Source organism: Triturus cristatus, chromosome 2_1 (genome assembly GCF_964204655.1).
Source record: "Triturus cristatus chromosome 2_1, aTriCri1.1, whole genome shotgun sequence".
NCBI lineage: Eukaryota > Metazoa > Chordata > Amphibia > Caudata > Salamandridae > Triturus > Triturus cristatus.
The window spans coordinates 1104209529-1104229278 of record NC_140581.1 but is presented as its reverse complement, the minus strand read 5'-3'; the positions used below and the strand labels follow the sequence as shown (position 1 = coordinate 1104229278).

General features: G+C 49.0%; 1 protein-coding gene across 4 annotated transcripts in view; it reads left to right on the top strand.

Annotated features, from left to right (window-relative positions):
- Window positions 1-19750, top strand: part of LOC146866435 (poly [ADP-ribose] polymerase tankyrase-1) — a 555840-nt gene that overhangs the window by 406702 nt on the left and 129388 nt on the right. For all 4 annotated transcript variants that reach the window (XM_085636500.1, XM_085636501.1, XM_085636499.1 and 1 more), the window contains one exon: window positions 9229-9448. In XM_085636500.1, coding sequence (XP_085492626.1) covers window positions 9229-9448 — 220 coding nt within the window. The remainder of the gene's footprint in view (window positions 1-9228; window positions 9449-19750) is intronic.

Here is a 19750-nt window from a genome sequence, read left to right as displayed (position 1 = left end):
GTACCCTAACACACACACACTGCTCTTGCAGGCTGAGTGTCTGGATACAAGACAAAACATAGAGTCGACATGGCACACATCCCTGTGTGCCATGCCCACAACCTACACTGCCCTGGCATACATCAGCCACCCCTCTAGCTGGGTGCCCTATGCCAGTGGTGTGGGCACAGAGGCTGGAGCCCTGTGCCCCTACAGTACCCAGGTCCATTCCTGGGTCCTGTAAGTGCAGTGCTGCCAGCTAAGAGTATATGGTGCTGGGAGCTTGTCAAACACGAACTCCACAGCACCATAATGGCAGCACTGAAGACTGAGAAGTTTGGTATCAAACTGCTCAGCACATTAAATCCACACTGATGCCAGTGTGTGATGTAATGTACAAAGCACCACAGAGGGCATCTTAGAGAGGCCCCCTGAAACCTAAACATACAATCCACGTCTGTCCTGAGGCTGCCTAGGCCACCACACAGCGGACATGTTGCTGGACCCCTGGGTAGGAGAGCCCCTGCTCTCCTGGATCTGCAACAATGCACATCCTGGGTGAGGTGCTAAATCTCCTCGCCCAGGATGGGCAGGGGGAAGCTTCAAAGGCATGCCGCCTCTGTGAGCTTCCCCAGGCCACTGCAACCCCCCACTCTGGCGGGAAGCTTGGCCGGAAACCCCAAATAAGGACAGGGGATGTGCCAGCCTGCCAACCCCACCCCTCAGGTGGGGGAGGCGAGGTGAAGCACATCTCCGGGCTCTCGCCATCTTGAAGATGGGAAGCCCTGCCCAATCAGGACTAGGCTCCTGCCCCCTCCCACAGGAGAGAGGCAGGATAGGGGGTGTACCCACCCCAGGACAGGGACCCATTGGCCCCTGCCCTTCACCTACCTGTAACGCCCCTAACTCTAGTATTTAGCAGCACCCTGAACCTTCCTTCCCCAGATTCCAGATTCCAAACTACAAAGAAGAGCAAGAAGAAAGAAGACCTGCCCTGCAGCTGCTAACAAGAGGAAGACACCAACTGCTTTGGCCCCAGCCCTACCGGCCTGTCGACCCTCAAACCTGCTCCTGCTCCAACCCGGCATCTCTTGTGGCCAGCAACCTCACAAACCCCGGAGGACCTGGCTACCTCTTGGCTCTAAGCCCCTGGGACTCCCATGAGTAGAGGCTCTACTCAAAACCTACCTCTAATCCCTGGCAGCAGCCTGGAACCGCGAACCCAGCACACTCTGCACCAGCCAAGCCTGGCCAGTGCCGGAGTGAACAAAGACCCTGAGGACGACCCCACGGCGACTGTGACCCCGAGTCCGGCACCCAAGGACCTCCCTTGACACTCCTGAAGAAGCCTGCAGCCTCAGAACAAGGTGCCCCCCCAACCGCGATCAACAGAGGGTAAGATTTCCCGACACCAAAAGGCACCCCTGCGCGCGGCGCACCACAGCCCCCTGTGCCCAATCCCGGGGTACCTACCTATCCTCCAACTACCCAACTTACCTCTCGAAGTGGTGGTGGCACCTGAAGAGTCCTCGTCCCCGAGCTTGCAGTCTTTTTCTAAACCGGAGATTTCCCATTGAAATCAATTGAGCGCCCGACGGCTCAAAAGCACTCTGCACCCAGCCACCCGAGTGGCCCTGGCAGTGAAAATTCTACACCTACCCACTTCCCCACTTGCCCTGAGTATGTGACCAGGAGCTCAGCTCCCACAGCCGCGTGGCTTGCCAGTCAGCAGCCACCAACTAAGGGCCCCCTATCCCTCGTAGGATAACATTGGACCTAACTCTCTCTGCACCCGGCCGCCCTAGAGCTGCTGAGGGTGAACCAACTTTACCTACCTGACCCTGGGGGACCCCTGAGTCTATGCCCAGAACCTCAACTCTGCCAGTCGAGTACTTACCTTTAAACCGATAACTCTATTTTCTTCATAGGGTAACATTGACTGGCTTTTTCCTGAAATTTCTTCTAAGTGTGGACTTTTCAAATCTTAAAATATTCAAAGAAAAATCAGCCGAGTAACGAAAACGAAAATACTCACCTGCTCTTAGGTGAGCTCCCAGTGCTGGATCTTGGTGCCCAGCACTGACTCTGAAAAATACTTACAACTGTACTTACCAGTAACCCAATTTTCTCCCATAGGAAACCATTGACTGTTTTTCTGTCAAATTTCTTCTAAGTGTCGATTTCTGCAATCTTTAAATATTCTTCAAAAATCGTATAATATCTGAAAACGTAATTACTTACCTGTTTTGGATAAAGGTCCCAGTACTGAGTCTAGGCACCCAGTACTGGATTACAAAAGTAACGAGATCCTACTGTACCTGTAACCTGAATTTTCTTCCATAGGGAATCATTGCATGTTTCCTTTGAAATATTTTCGAACTGTCAACTCTTAAAATAGCTAAATATTGTTTAAAAATCATTACAGTAATTAAGTCGACTTTCATCACTTGATTCTGAGTACTGACCCAGGACTGAATCTAGGATCCAGTCCTGGAATTCCAAAAGTAATCTAAAAAGTAATCTGTTACAAATAACCTGAATTTACCATTGAGCTCAATGGACTGAACTTAATCAAGATAGTTCTTCTCCTTTTAATCAATACCTTTGTAAATCCCTTTCGGTCACATGTTCGACGGAAATATGGAACAAAAACTTACCATACCAATCGTTCAAACAAGTCGTAAATAAAGCTTCAAAAACTCATTCATTGCTATGGGACAAAAATATTCTAAGATCAAGGTCGCATGCTTGGATGGTGATAAACCACTATAAGTCCCTCGCACCGGCAGCTTATTTATGTGAAACTTACTCAATTAATATAAAAAAACAACTTATGGCACTGCGTTTTGGAACATTACCATCTCAGGCTGAGCAGCCAGCTTGGCGGCACACAGGCCCTATATCGTGCCGGCTGTGCAATCACTATAAAGAAGACTTTATTCATATAATCTGCACATGTAAAAAATTGCGGGTTGAACGTGTAATCTTTCTAAAGACAAGTTTCAATGAAAGAAGAATTAGATCCTGTAGAGCCGCAATAATGGCATGCCTAAGCCCCTCAGACCCTCCATTGCATAGTAGACTGATCAAATTTCTTAAAGCCTTCAAAAAGCATTGCTAAAAAGGGTCAGAAGTTGGACAAATGATGTTTAATTTTCTGCTTGAATTTTTAAAAAACAAAACGATTTTATACTAAATTGCTGTTTTTAACTCTTCACTGTAATTTTGTGCTTTTGCTACCTGTTTTAGATTATTATGGTTTTAATTAACTAAATAATAAACATTACTTACTTACTTACATTGAGCTCAATGTATTGTTGTGTTTAAAAAAATAGTTGCCTACTGCAACCACTTGTAACTGTTTACAAAAGTTTATTGCATTTTGCAAAAGTATTTATATGAAACATCTCATGCTGAGAAAGTATATTTTAAATCCAAGTGTTGGTTCTAAAATAAAACAAGCATATATTTTTTATATATAAATCATTGGCCTAGAGTTCAGTTATTGAGTGTGTGAGACCATTTGCTGACTGAGTGTGTACAACAAATGCTTTACACTGTCCTCTGATACTGCCTTACTGCTCAACCAAGCTACCACTTTAGAGAGTAAGGTTATATCTAACTTTAACCTCTGTCAAACCCTGGGGGAATGTGGACTCTGTACACCCTGTACCTATTAGGGAACAGTATATACAGAGCCACTTTCTCACAGTGCTTATATCTGGGGGTGGGGCTGTTGAGAGAGTGTTTCAGGTGTGAGGAGGCATCTGTTTAAGGGGGCAGCATAGAATGTTGGAATCATTGTGGGGTGCTGATTATAGCGTCATTCGCCAGTGAGGAGCAGACAGCTGTGCTGCCGTGGTAGTCAGCGGCCATCCCATGCGGGGCTGTGGTAACAGCTCTCGTACTGTGGTAACAAGTTCGATGTCATAGTACCAGTGCATTGGCAGCTCTAGACGGGTAAAGCCAGTGGCAAAGACCAGATCTGTAGTGATCAACAGCAACCAACCCTCCACCCCATGCTTGAGTTCTGGACTGACAACCCACTACCCCGCCTGCTCTTAAGTACTGGGTAGTAACAATCCTGCATTCCCAGTGATGCCTCTTGTCATCCCACTCTTTCGATTCCCAGTGCTTCGATGTTGCAACTTTAAAGCGCAGGACTGTAACAACCACAAGTACGCCAATGCATGAAGTGCAAACGGAACAGCCCCCGACTGTGAAGTGCGGGCTGGTTGTAATAAACCTCCGCCCTTGGGTATGAAATGCTCTGCCAACCCCCTCCCCTCCAGCGAAACCATTCCACCGGCACTCTTCCCATCTTGAAAGGCTGACACGAGTACCCCTCTCCCGCCGACAAACTTTAAATACTTGCTATACAGCCTTGACTCAACTAACCACAACAACAAACAAGCATTGAAAATGCAATAAGTCTCACCTTTTATTAAGTTAAACCATTTGCTTTGCTAATGGTATTGTATAGCAAAGCAAATGGCTTTAACTTAATTAAAGGCGAGACCTATTGCATTTTTAATGCTTGTAATCTCTGCTAGCAAAGTAAGTGAAAATCTGATAGAGACTTTTAGCTGCAGATTCCTTACCTTTGAATTTCCCAGACATCAGGCTGGATCCTGAAATTCTGTGTGACGTTAGCATCATCGTTAATGACGTCGCGGTCACCTATATAGGCACCACCCAGGCGCGTGGACATCATTTATTTTCTTTCCGCGCCAGTTAAGGCAGATCTGGAAAGAGCTTCCCCTCTGTCGCTTTTTTCGTTTTTTTTCTCTATTTTCTTCCCAACATCGTGTGCGAGGATGTCTTCGAGGAAGACAGTTTAAACTGTGCGGTGCTTGTCACCGCATGATGTCGGTTACCAGCCCCCACCTCATCTGTCTCTGGTGTCTCGAGTGCGACCACAATTAAAAGTCGTGCTAGGACTGTCGGGCTATGGCTCAGAAGGCCTTGCGGGAGCTGGCTATGAAGCACCTTGCAGCACTGCAGTCGACACAATTCAGCTGGACTCTGCAGAGGTCCAGGTCCTTATCGAAGAAGAGGAGGTTGCGGGACCGATCCAGGAGCCCCAAGTTCTCTTCGTCCCACTCAAGGTCTTCGGGATACTTGGGGAAGAGGCACAAGAAGAAGAAGTCCATGCCTGGCTTAGGACAACTGACTTCTTGGGCGATGTCCATGCAAATTTGATGGACATGCCGTTTGATGGATCCTGTCTTTTGGGAATAAAGCATACTCTGCCCTAGTGCGGTTCAAGGACTCTGGAGCTACGGCCAGATCTTTGGGCCTCTAGGTTTCTAGGTCTAGCTTTTGACCCTTTTGTGGCAACGGAAGGGGTTTCCAGGAGCATCAGCCCTATCCCAGCCACCGTCCTGCGTAGACTTTCCAAGCTGTGGCGATGTGCGTGCAGTTCATTCCAACCAAGGAATGGAAGCCGGACGTCGTCGGCCTCCGTGCCCTCAACAGCCGCAGCCCCCAAACACTTCTAGTCTGACTCTGCAAGACCACACCACTTGGTGGGAGAATACATCATCTTCGCTTCCCTGGAGGTCCATAACCTCGAACAAGTGGGTCTTGCAGATCATTCAGGAGGGCTATTCTCTGCCTTTGCCTTGGCAGTGGCTGTTTTTCCTGCTACTTTCTGATTCCAAAAAAGAACAGAGGATTGTGGCCTATTTTAGATCTTTGGACAGTGAATCTCTTCCTCAAGAAGGAGAAGTTCAAGATGCTTACTTTAGCTCGGGTCTTGTCTGCCCTAGACTGAGAAGACTGGATGGTAAAGTTGGACCTACAGCATGCGTATTTTCACATCCCCATCCTGCAGGGCCACAGACGTTGCCTGCGGTTCATGGCCTGCAAAGAGACTTTTCAGTTTACCGTGCTCCCCTTTGGCATTATCACTGTCCCTCTGGTGTTCACCAAGGGGATGGCAGTGGTGATGGCGGACCTGTTGCATTCGTTGGGGTTCTCTATAAACGTGCCGAGGTCACATCTGACTTCTTCTCTGACGCTCTCTTTTATCGGGGCTGTTCTAGACACAGTGCAGTTTCGGGCCTATCCTCCTAAGCAGTGAGTCCATGATATTCAGGTTATGATTCCGATGTTTAAGTCTCTATACTGAATTTCGGTGAGACTCCTGCATCGTGTTGGAAAAGCATGTCAGGTGACTTTTGCGGGCTCTGCAGTGGGACCTGAAGTTCCAGGGGGCACATCATCGGGGAAATCTCAGATGTGGTCCAGATCTCTGAAGGAACTACAAGAGATCTGCAGTGGTGGTTGAAGAACCACGATTGGGTCAACGGCAGATCCCTCTCCCTTCCCCAACCAGATCTCACAGTCGTGACAGATGCATCACTTCTGATATGAGGCGGCCATCAGGGAGAGGTGGAGATCAGGGGACACTGGTCTCCGGTGGAGTCGGGGCTCCACATCAACTTGTTGGAGCTTCGAGCGTTTCGATTGGCAATGAAGGCATTTCTTCCATCTGCCAAGGAGACGTTAGTGCAGGTGTTCAGGGACAACACCATCGCAATGTGGAACTACAACAAGCAGGGTTGGGTCGTGGACCCTTTGTCGCGAAGCCCTGCGTCTCTGGACATGGCTGGAACAGCTGGGCATAACCCTGGTGGTTCAACACCTGGCGGACTGTCTAAACACCATGGCAGACAAACTCAGCCATTGATGCCTAGCGGATCACGAGTGGCGTCTCCAATCGGAGGTGGCGCACGGTCTTTTTCAGCGATAGGGAGTTTCTTGGTTAGATCTGTTCACCTCCTAAGAGAACATGCAGTGTCAGCAATACTGCGCACTGGAGTTTCCAAAGCGGCTATCACTGGGCGACACCCTTCGTTGCAAGTGGAGCTCAGGACTGCTGTGCGCCTTTCGCCCATACCACTCCTGCCCAGGGGGGTTCTGAAGAAGATCAGGATCGACCGGGCCCAAGTAATTCATGAGGCTCCGTACTATGCAGGGTTCTGCTTTGGGTACTTTAAAGGGTTATCTTCCTGCTCTATCCACTTTTTTTGTGACTGCTGGACCAACCCTTTCTCTTCAGGTCTCCAATTGTAAATAGGTTTTATTAAGGGGCTGGCTCACTCGTTTCTGCCCTGCCCTTTGTTATGCCGAAGTGGGACCTTAATTTGGTTCCCACTTTTCTTGTGTGCTCCCTTCGAGCCTTTACACAACTGTCCCCTCTGGCTGCTCACCATCAAGACAGCCTTTCTAGTGGCGATTACATCTGCCTGAAGGGTGAGTGAGTTGCAGGCGCTATCTTGTACGCCATCCTACATGATGTCCTTTCCAGATAAAGTGGTGCTTCCCTCCCAGGCTTCATTCTTGCTGAAGGTGGCGACCCCATTCCATCTGGGTCAGTCTATCACGCTGCCCACCTTCTTTTCTCCCCCGCATCCCTCTAAGGAAGAGGAGCGTCTCCAATGTCTGGACCCAAAAAGAGTGTTGTGGTTCTACCTTGACTGCAAAAAAGAGTTCCAGGTGGACGACCAACTCTTTGTGGTGTACGTGGGAGCTAAGAATGGGTGGGTGGTGCAGAAAAGGACCATCTCTTGCTGGGCTGTTCTCTGCATTAAGGTCTGCTATGCCCTGGCTAAGAAGCAGCCCCCTGAGGTATTAAGGGCCCATTCCTCTAGGGAAAAGGCTGCGACTAGCTGCCTTCGCTCGGGGTGTCCCATTTCTGGACATATGTAAGGCAGCAATGTTTGCATCTTTGCACATGTTTGCGAAGCACTACTGCCTGAACAGTCAGGTCCGCAGGGACGAAATTTTGCTTGTTCGGTCCTGCAGGACTTCCTAGTCTTAGGTATTGGTCTGCAACCCACCACCGGAATGATAAGGCTTGGGTAGCTAATTCAAAGGTAAGGAATCTGCAGCTAGAAGTCTCTATCAGATGTACAGGTTACTAACCTTCCGGAACGCATTATCAGGTAGAGACTCTTATCTAGCTGCAGATTCCGTATGGGGCCCACCCATGCCTCCCCGCTTTGTGGACTGGTTTTGTTAGGCCTATGGTTACTCCCCTTTTCAGGGCCCTAGTTTTGAACACGTTTACGTTGGTTACTTCGTGGCTCTGTGCTTCTGGCGTGAAAAAAACTAAACGTACTGACGTCCGCTCGCCTGGGAGCCACCTATATAGGTGACCATGATGTCATAACGAATGCTAATAGCGCCGACTACATCATGCAGAGCCAAATTGAGCCACCCGACACCAGATACAGACTGGCACAAGAATAGGTTATCAACATAAAAATCTGTTTTGATAAGGATTAACAACTATAGGTAGCTGTAAGATTTTCTTATGAAAATACCCAAGAGCCACACATCTCATTACATCTTAGATGCTTGCTAGTCTATTCTAGTGTTTATAAGTATTAGTAAAAATCCCACAATGTAGAAGAAATGGTTACTTTTAGATCTGGTTTTGCATCGTTTGAATTTTAATTGAAGTCATAAATGGCCCATTTGCCTTGGGTTATCTTGGGTGTCCAAATTTCAATTTAATGTTTATTTTGGGTATTTTAGTCCTCGATTCCTCTTACTACAAGAATAGGATTGCCTGAAGGAGGCATCTGCCAGTGAGATACAGCATGGTTGTGGAAGTGCCTGGACTCTTAAGTCCCAGCAGTCTGTTCTCTACAACTTCATAATGTAAGCCAATCAGACTGCAACTTCCTTTCACACAATGTTAGATAGTCTTGCATGTTTTACCCTTCTAATGCTGCAGTGCAGTTTTAAAATGAACTCTGAGTATTTCGTAGTCTATATTTTGGAAAATAGCTTTGCCTTCGGGATGCTTCACTTCATATGGACATACGAATATTGGAAATTTGATATGGTCAAATGGGATTTAAAGTGTTCCGGGTACAGCACACACAGCAGTGATTTTTTTTCTAGTGTTTATAACTTCAATGAAGAGCCTTATCATGCACAATCAGGGCTACAAGTGAGTAATAATGTAATTTGTACTGGGTACATTGACATCCATGAATACAACTTTTTAAAGTTCACAGCACACCTTATTCATGAGAATGTTGTCAGATAGCTGTCAATTAGAAATATCACTGAATTAATTTCATTTTTGGACAGAAGATTCAGTTTAAATTAAATATTTGAATGTAACTTAGGAGAAACGCATCATACAGAGGTTGTTGTTACACCATATGACTGTTTTAAAGCACCACTGGTATAATTTTTGATCTGTATTGTTTTTATAATTTCTTGTAGCATGGGGCGGATCCAACGAAAAAGAACAGAGATGGTAACACCCCATTAGACTTGGTAAAAGAAGGCGACACTGACATTCAGGACTTACTACGGGGGGATGCTGCCTTACTTGATGCTGCCAAAAAGGGGTGCTTGGCTAGAGTGCAAAAGTTATGTTCACCAGAAAACATTAACTGTCGGGATACCCAGGGAAGGAATTCAACCCCACTACATCTAGCAGGTAAGTTTCTTGGTTTGATGAATGTGAACCAATTAACTGAACTATGTGAAGGTACAGAACCTACAACAGTTGTAAAAGGAGTAGGTAACATTTTCAACCCAATTGCAGTTTAGCAACAAGTTGTGCAGAGCCTACATGTTCGAGGCATGTGGGCTGCTGAATTCATATCTGTGCATAGATCGCCGCCTAGTGTTGGGTCCGGATGTTTGCACGTTGTTGTCCTGGAAGAGTCTTCGAAGTATCCTGAGATAGGTGACTCCTCCCCTGGACCACAGTGCGCATGGGCATCCTCTCCATCCTCATATTGTTTTTTTCCGCCATTGGGTTCGGATGTGCTTATCTTGACTCAAGTTAGGAAAATTTAGTTTTCAGGCCAAAAGGCCTTTAGTTTTCGTCGGTACGGTTCCCGATCGGTATCGACAGTTTACTGGTTAGTTTAGCGACTTTAACAACTTTTTCAGATCCATTATATCCGACCATCGACCCTACATCGACGATGGAATCGAGGACCCCATTCAAGCGGTGTCCTGTTTGCCACGCAAAATATCCACATATCGACGTCCACCCGGTGTGCAACAAATGCCTCTCACCGGATCATGACGAAGCGAAATGTATGGCCTGTGCCCGATTCAGATCCAAGAAGACTCTACGGAATCGACGAGCCGCGAGACTTGAAGCGCAGCAAGCGGCACCGCTTTCAACGAAGATGTTGAAAGCGTGGAAAACATACCCTCCAGCCCCGCTTCCGAACACGGTTCCAGATCGGAAGACGTAGATGAAGAGCTTTTTCACAGGGAAGAAGCCGACGATGAGGTAGGAGACTACGATGAGGCCTTAGGGGCCGAAGAAGGTAGCTCTGGTGACGAGCAGGGCCGACCCATCCAAACAGAAGATATCCCAGTGCGTCAGTCTACGGCTCCGGTTGAGGGATCGCCTTCGGGCCTTACCCAAGACCAATCCCGCAGTTCCTCGGCCCCGCCCTCTGGCCCGGCCTCGGACATACAGCGAGAGCCATTATTACCCAAAAAGACTGGTTTCCCTTCCACGAAACCGAAACCAATCGTCGCACCGGTTAAACAGAAACCGAAAGTGAAAATAACACTGGTCGGCTCGAGGACCACCACACCTTCGACGCCAACCAAAACCGTCGGCTCCGACCGCACCAAAAGGGACTTCGGGGCCGAACTCGCTGCAGCCGATGTCGGCGCCGACCCAAAGAGAAAGGCCATCGGTACCGCCAAAGCGCCTCGGCCCCCGGCACCGAAACAATCGGCACCGACCACCAAGGTTAAAATGGCCGCTGCATCGCAATCCACCTCGAAAGCAGCAACTACGGTCCAATCATCGACGCCGTCGACAGCTACTACCTCTCCTCGACTCGATGACCCTGTGGCTCCAAAGAAGCCCACACCTACCTCTACGGAACCACTCGGTGCCAAAGAACCGTCGGCGTTCCAGGTGCGACAAGTTCAAGCGTCCTTGCAACGCATCAGAGAAAAGGCAGCCCTCCAGGCCACGTCGGGCTCCGAGCCGAAAAAGGCTCAAAAGGCACCTTCGGCACCAATCAACATCACCTTTGGTTTGCCTCCATCCACGGCGCCGAAACTATTCGAGATCAGAACACGTGTCACCCAGACAAGGCCCCCATCTACTGAACACTCTCCTACTGGGACATCACCGTCCCACTTCATCGACGCCGACACCGGCAGGCTCATGCTCCGAAAGCGGAAGATCACTTCCGAGCAGGCTTTGGACTCTTACAGGATCCCGCTAAAGCAAAAACTGCCGGCGGACTCGGAACCCGTTCTTTATGAACGCCTCCACACCTCTTACCCAGATCCACAGTCCTTCTCTCCAACGCACTCCGACACGGATGCAGTAGAGGACTACATGGGTGACGACCCCACCTACCCCAGGGATATGAACCCTGAAGGCCAGCAGGACCCTGATCAACTTTGGGAGGACCCTGTAGACCCAGGTGCCGCTCTGGATACACAGGACACGCAGCTTTATGGCGCAAAAACGCCTCCCACAGAGGACACTGCTGCATTCAACGCCCTCATTGAACGTGCCGCAGCCAATCATGGAGTGCAACTCCACTCGGACACAATCGAGGACGATTTCTTGGTGGACACTTTCGCATCCTCAGAGAGGACTGTAAAGACTCTGCCCATGTTGAAAGGTGTCCTCAAGCCAGCAAAGGACATTTTCAAAGAAACCACCAGGGCACGGGTAATAAACCCCAGGATCGAGAAAAAATACAAGCCTGCACCTGGGGACCCTACGTACATTAGAGGCCAGTTACCTTTGGACTCCATCGTAGTTGCTAATGCTTGCAAACGGGCACACTCGCAGACAACTGGTGATGCTCCTCCCCCGGACAAAGAGTCCAAGGTTCTAGAGACCTCCGGCAAAAGGATTGCAGCCCAGGCGGCAAACATATGGCGCATTGCCAATACACAGGCGCTCCTAGCTCGCTACGATCGCTCACACTATGACACGTTAGAGACCCTATTCCAACACCTACCAGACGAGAACAAAGAGGCAGCGGAGCTCCTCATCAGGGAGGGACAACTTCTCACAAATGCATCCATTAAGTGTGCACTGGATGCCGCCGACACAGCTGCGAGAGCCATAAACACCAGCGTCATGCTACGACGACACGCCTGGTTACGAATCTCCGGATTCAAACCTGAGGTTCAAAATAACATCCTCAATCAGCCTGTCAACCCCGACTACTTATTCGGACCAGAGGTTGACACCACCCTAGAAAAGATAAAAAAAGACACAGACACTGCGAAATCAATGGGGGCTCTGCAAACGCAGACATTTCGTAGTGGCTCCTTTCGTCGCCCCGGAAATAGAGGAGCGGGTAGAGGACAAGGGTCACAGCAAACCTACAATAAAGGGGGCACACAAAGTACCTATGATAAGAACACACGAGGTGGATATCGTGGCTCCAGCACAAAGGGCAGAGGACGCGGTTACGGCAATACCAGGTCCTCCCCCAAAAACAAACAGTGACGCCCTCTTCCTTCCCCCCGACCATATAACACCTGTCGGGGGAAGACTCCACCGGTTCCTGTCCACGTGGAATACCATCACCACGGACAGGTGGGTCAAAGATGTTATCCAACACGGTTACTGCCTCGAATTAACCTCCACTCCACCCACAATACCGCCAAAGCACCGTCCTATGTCCTCAGAGCACTTAGCATTATTACAGCAGGAAGTGCTAAGTATGCTGCAAAAAGGCGCGATAGAGGTCGTGCCCGTCCACCAGCAGGGGACAGGGGTGTACTCTCTGTACTTCTTAATACCAAAAAAGGACGGGTCACTCAGACCTATACTAGACCTGAGACCCCTCAACCACTACATCCTCTCAGAGCATTTTCACATGCTCACCCTACAGCAGGTTCTCCCGCTGCTCAGACAGGGAGACTTCCTAGCCACGCTAGACCTCAAAGATGCGTATTTCCACATACCCATACACCCGTCACACAGAAAATATCTCAGGTTCACTATTCAGGGGCAGCACTACCAATTCAAAGTCCTTCCCTTCGGCGTGACAACAGCACCCAGGGTTTTCACAAAGTGCCTAGCTACCGTGGCTGCACATCTACGGAGGCAACACATTCACGTCTACCCTTACCTGGACGACTGGCTTGTTCAGGCAAGGTCAGCCCAGCAATGTGCCAGCCACATGTCCCGCACCATTCACCTTCTTCACAGTCTGGGATTCTCACTAAATTACCCAAAATCACATCTCCAACCCGCACACGTCCAACAGTACCTAGGTGCGACCATAGACACACTGGCAGCCACAGCTCAGCCAAATTTAGTGAGGATCAACGGCATGCAAATGCTGATCTCAAAGTTCAAACCCCAACACTCCCTTCCTGCGCGAGTGTTCATGCAGTTGATAGGCATGATGGCCTCCTGCATTTTCATAGTCCCGCACGCGAGACTACATATGCGCCCGCTTCAGGAGTGCTTGGCACGTCAATGGAATCAGGCTCACGGGCAATTAAAAGACCTAGTGTTGGTGAGCGGTCGGGCATACAACTCTCTGCATTGGTGGAATCCACAAAACCTTTGCAAGGGCCGACCGTTCCACGAGCCTGTTCCACAAATAATACTGACAGCGGACGCCTCTCTCCAGGGATGGGGAGCTCATGTACTCAATTACACAGTGCAGGGACTATGGACAATACAACAAAAGGAGATGCACATCAACGTTCTGGAACTGATGGCAATCTTCCTAGCCATGAAGGCATTCAAAGTACACTTGTGCAACAAAGTCGTGTTGATCCGGACGGACAACATGACTGCCATGTACTACATACAGAAGCAGGGAGGAACGCACTCTCCACAGTTGTCTCATCTGGCTCAGAGCATGTGGAAGTGGGCCATTCAGAGGAACATATTCCTCATGGCGGAACACCTCCCAGGCAAGGACAACCAGATGGCGGATCTGCTCAGCAGACACAGCCACCAGATGCACGAGTGGGAGCTACACCCGTCAGTACTCCAACCGTACTTCCAACAGTGGGGTCATCCAGAGATAGACCTATTTGCCACAAGCGAAAACGCAAAATGCCAAAACTATGCCGCCAGGTTCCCACATCCACAGTCGCAGGGCAATGCGATATGGATGAACTGGTCCGGCAGATTTGCGTACGCTTTTCCCCCAGCGCCGTTGATACCGCTGGTGGCACGCAAACTGCGACAACACTCACTGACACTCATCCTGGTCGCTCCAACATGGGCACGCCAGCCATGGTACACCACCTTTCTGGAACTTTCTGTGGTGCCTCATCAAAGGCTACGGATCAAACCCGCGCATTTGACGCAGAACCATGGAGAAATTCAGCACCCAGATCCGCAACAGCTGAACCTGGCGATCTGGCTCCTGAAGTCATAGAGTTTGGCTCCCTAAACCTGCCACCTGACTGTACGGAGATCATTAAGGAAGCTAGGAGACCCACTACCAGAGCTTGCTTTGCAGCCAAATGGAAGAGGTTTGTCATTTATTGCAATAACAATGACATTAACCCGCTAGACGCATCCATTCAAAACATAATCTGTTACCTCTTACACCTATACCGATGCAATCTGGCATACACCTCAATACGTATCCATTTAACCGCAATAGCAGCCTATCTCCAAAACAGGCAGCACCTCTCTTTATTTAGAGTGCCTACCATCAAAGCCTTCTTGGAGGGACTTAAACGAGTAATTCCCCCAAGACACCCACCAGCACCAGAGTGGAACCTCAACTTGGTCCTCACCCGACTGATGGGACCAACCTTCGAACCTCTCCACTCATGTGAGATTCAATTCCTCACCTGGAAAGTGGCTTTTCTAGTAGCAATCACTTCATTGAGAAGAGTTAGTGAACTCCAGGCACTAACCATTCAAGAGCCATTCATACAGGTTCACGCAAACAGGGTCGTACTACGTACCAACCCCAAATTCATGCCTAAAGTAATATCGCAGTTCCACATGAATCAAACTATTGAACTGCCCGTTTTCTTTCAGAATCCACAAAATGTCGCTGAAAGAATGCTCCATACACTAGACGTCAAAAGAGCCCTCATGTACTATATAGACAGAACCAAAAGCTTTAGGAAGACAAAACAACTTTTCGTTGCCTTTTCCCCACAACACAAAGGCAACGCCATCTCCAAAGCAGGTATAGCCAGATGGATCGTTAAATGTATTCAAATTTGCTATCAAAAGGCTAAACGCACATTAACGATCCCCCCACGAGCCCACTCAACACGTAAGTTAGGGGCCTCCATGGCTTTCCTGGGAAACATTCCTTTACATGATATATGTAGAGCAGCCACATGGTCCACTATACACACATTTACCAAACACTATTGTGTAGATGTACACTCAAAACAGCAGGCAGCTGTAGGACAGGCTGTTCTCAAAACTCTTTTTCAGACCGCTGCAGCTGGCACTGGTAGCCGCCGCTAATGGGAGGTAATGCTATGTATTCTATGCACAGATATGAATTCAGCAGCCCACATGCCTCGAACTGAATATGCTACTTACCAGTATGCATCTGTTCTTGGCATGTAGGGCTGCTGACATTCATATCGCCCACCCTCCTCCCCGGCGCCTGTAGCAGCTGCAGCTCTCAGAATTACTGTATAGCATGGTCATCACTTTCTGTATCTACTCCATCACTGCCACAATGGCGAAAAACAATCTGAGGATGGAGAGGATGCCCATGCGCACTGTGGTCCAGGGGAGGAGTCACCTATCTCAGGATACTTCGAAGACTCTTCCAGGACAACAACGTGCAAACATCCGGACCCAACACTAGGCGGCGATCTATGCACAGATATGAATGTCAGCAGCCCTACATGCCAAGAACAGATGCATACTGGTAAGTAGCATATTCAATTTCTTTCAAGTCTGGGTTTGCAAGTGCCATAAATTGAATTTTATAAAGATGGGTCAAACAAAGCAACAACAAATAAAAATGTTTGCTAAAAATAAGGCACCAGTCTTTAAAGCAAACCTGTTTCTGATAGAGACGCCCCAAGGTAATTCACAAGCAGGTGATGAAGCTCCTCATGGCGCAGCAGAAGGCGGCTTCACGCGATTCCCTGGGCTGACCCCCTGGAGCTGGCCACCCTTGGACAGTTAATCATCCTCCTCCTCCAGGAAAAGAGGAAGAGTTATTGTCTCTTGGAGAACGACTCCTACTGGAGCAAAACTGAAATGAGTAGCTGGGTGATGCTGGGTTCCTGGGCCCCTCTACATTCACTGGTCTGATTTCTCCTCTGTGGCCTGCCACGGACTAAGTCTCATCCTTTGCGACTATGATACGAAGGGCCACAGATATGTTTGACCTTCAGCTACCCTCCATTGAGGTCAAGACCAACGTCTTGACAGGGGTGCTTACATGGGGGTAAGCTCTGTGGAGCCCCTGTTCCCCTTTAATATGTCCCTTTCAGACGTTCTCTTGGTGGCCTGTGCCAAACCCTGAGTGAGTGCTCCTGTGCACAGAATGATTGCCTGACACCATCACCCCACCTCAGGAGACTTCGCTTTCCTGTCCCAGCATCGCTTTCCCGTCCCAGCATTGCTTTCCCGTCCCAGCATTGCTTTCCCGTCCCAGCATTGCTTTCCCGTCCCAGCATTGCTTTCCCGAGAGCCTGGTGGTGCAGGCCTCAACAGCCAGGGTAAACCTAAGAATGTAACCTAACACCCAACCAGATTTGGAATCGAAGAGGCTGAACACCTTTGGGAAGAGGACCTTTTCCACCAGTTTGGCATTGCTGTCTGTGAACACCGCATGTCTCTTGGGCCTGTACTACCATGCTTTGTGGGATTCAGTTGCACAGCTGCTGCCCATGCTTCCAGAAAAAGGTTGGGCCATTCTAAACCAAGCATTGGCTGATGGTAGGGATGCAGCAAAGTTCGCCATTCAGTGTGGACTGGACATCACTGATTCATTAGGCAGGGCCATGACCTCTACAGTGGCACTCTGGCGCCAGGGCTAGTTGCGGTCTACTGGGTTTTCATGGGATGTCCAATCGTCTTTGATAGACATGCTCTTTGATGGTTCCTGCTTCTTTGGCGACAAGGCTGACACAGCGCTACAGTGCTTCCAAGAGAGAAGGGTCACCTCAAGATCACTGGGCGCCTCTCTGGTCTCCCACCAACAGCAACAGTCATTTAGTCTCTTCTATGGTCACGGGTGGGGCTCACATGGGTGTCCGCAATACCCATCTTATCCCACAGACCAGCAAGCATCTCAGTCTTTTCGTGGCTGGGGACACAGATCCCATAGAGGACGCTGGACCCCCACCCCATATATTGTCCAATTTTCCATCCCTCCATCTGTCACAGCCTCAAAATCTCTTTAATGGGTCCTCCATGCACCACACCCATTCTGTTGGCAGGATTAGGTACTACATGCCCTAATGGCAAGCAATAACGTCCGACAAGTGGGTGCCACAGATTGTTCTGAAGGGTTATCCGCTACCCTTCCTAGAGACTCCACCACCCTTGCAACCATTCCCAGAACGGCTGAAGGAGGACCATCTCTTTTTGATCCATCAGGAAGTGTAATCTCTGTTGGCCAAAGGAGCCATTGAGAGGTTACCAGCATCAGTAGTAGGATGGGGTTGCTATTCCCCCTACTTTCTGGTTCCGAAAAAGATGGAGTCCAGCGTCCTATACTAGATCTTTCCCTTCTCAATGTCTTTATATGGAAAGAGAGATTCAAGATGCTCACGGTGGCTGTCTCTGTCTGCTTTGGACCCCAGAGACTGGAGGGTAGCGTCAGACCTCCAGGACGCATATTTCTGCAGGCCCACAGGTGTTACCTGCAGTTCACTGTAGGCCAAGAGCATTTCAGTTTGCTGTGCCCTCTTTGGCCTCATCAGTGCTGTCGGGTGTTCATGAAAGTGATGACAGTAGTTACAGCACACCTGCGGAGGTAGAGCTACCAGTCTTGCCCTACCTCGATGACTGGCTGTTGAAGGTAGACTCGCCGCAGGCAGTAGTCACCTCTCTTAACCCTACAGCAAACCTTCTGAACTTGCTGAGGTTCACTAGCAACATTCTGAAGTCACACCTGAATCCCTTTCAGGCACTCCCTTTCATCTGAGCCACTCTGGACATGATACAGTTCTCTTCCTACCCTCTGGACCAGAGAGTCTTGAACTTTCGAGCCATGATCCCAATGTTTTGACATGCGTCCTGGATTTTGAGGAAACTGACTCTGAGCTGCTGGGACTGATAGCCTCCTGCATCCTGCTGGCCAACCACACTCGATGGCATATGCAGGGCCTGAAGTCCTAATGTGTTCAACACTGAGGGAATCTCTCCAGCATGGTCCAGATTTCGGGGGATACTGCAAAAGATGTGCTGTGGTGGTTGACGAACCGCGATTGAACCGGAAGCAGACCCTTCTACCTTCCCCATCCGGAACTGACAGTGGTAACTGACACATCACTTATGGGTTGGGTCAGTCATTTGGGAGAGATGGAGCTCAGAGAACCCTGGTCTCTGGTGGGATCCAGACTCCACATCAACCTGTTTGAACTCCGGGTGATCTGACTGGCATTGAAAGCCTGTCTACCCGGCAAGACCTTGCCTTGGGCACCATTATAGGTTATCTTTCGACTGTCGCAACTTTTTCACTGTTGATAGATTAGTCCTCACTATTTAAGTCAACTGTTGTGACTTGTTTTCTTAAGGGTTTGCTACATTTGTTCCCTCCTACTCCTTTCAGCATGCCCCAATGGGACCTTAATTTGGTCCTAACATTTCTCATTGGCTCCTCATTCGAGCCCCTACATACCTGTTTGTTGAGAATTGTGACTCTTAAGTTTTCTTAGTGGTCATTACATCAGCCAGGAGTGCCAGTGAGCTTCAAGCTCTTTCAGTTAACTTTCCTTACACCAGGTTCTACCTCAACAAACTGGTTCTTCGGACTCGTGCCTCCTTCCTACTGAAGGAGATGACCCCATTCCACATCGGCCCTACTTTGCTCTACCTCATCCTTCTAAGAGAGAAGAGAGGCTCTACTGTCTGCATCCGAAAAGAGCTCTGTCCTTTTACATCGATTGTACCAAAGACCTCCGGGTGGATGATCAACTCTTTATCAGATTCACAGGAGCAAAAAAACAGGCACGGCAGTGCAGAAGAGAAACATGTCTAGATGGATTATACTTTGCATTAAGATCTGCTACGCAATAGCTAAGAAGCAGCCTTTTGAGAGCTTGTGGGCCATTCCACCAGGGCCAGGGCTGCTACTACTCCGTTAGCACACGTGGTACTTTGACATCTGCCAAGCTGCTACGTTTGTGTTCCTCCACACGTTCACAAAGCACTACTACTTGGACAGTTTGGTTCATCAAGACATGGGCATTTTCCCTGTTCGGTCCTCGAGAATTTTCTGGTTTGATCCAGTTCTCAGAACCACCTCCGGGGTGGACATTGCTGCTCTAGGATTTCTTACTATGTAATCCACCCCAGACCAGGGCTTTAGCCAAAAAGTGAGCAATGTGTGGCTTGAGATATGCATAAAAAATAAATTACTTAACTTCAATAATGCTCCTTCTGGCAGATGCTCATTCTTATTGCAGATTTCTCTCGGCCCTCTTTTTTCTCCTTGTTGATACTGTTCCACATTAGTATCTGCACTCTGTCACTATCTTAAACTGTCACTAATGCTCCTGTCTTATGGTACTTCATGCTTGGTTGTACACGGGTGTCAATGCGTAGGTGTGGTGCCTATATACGGCAAGTCACTGTGACTTCAGAGGCACG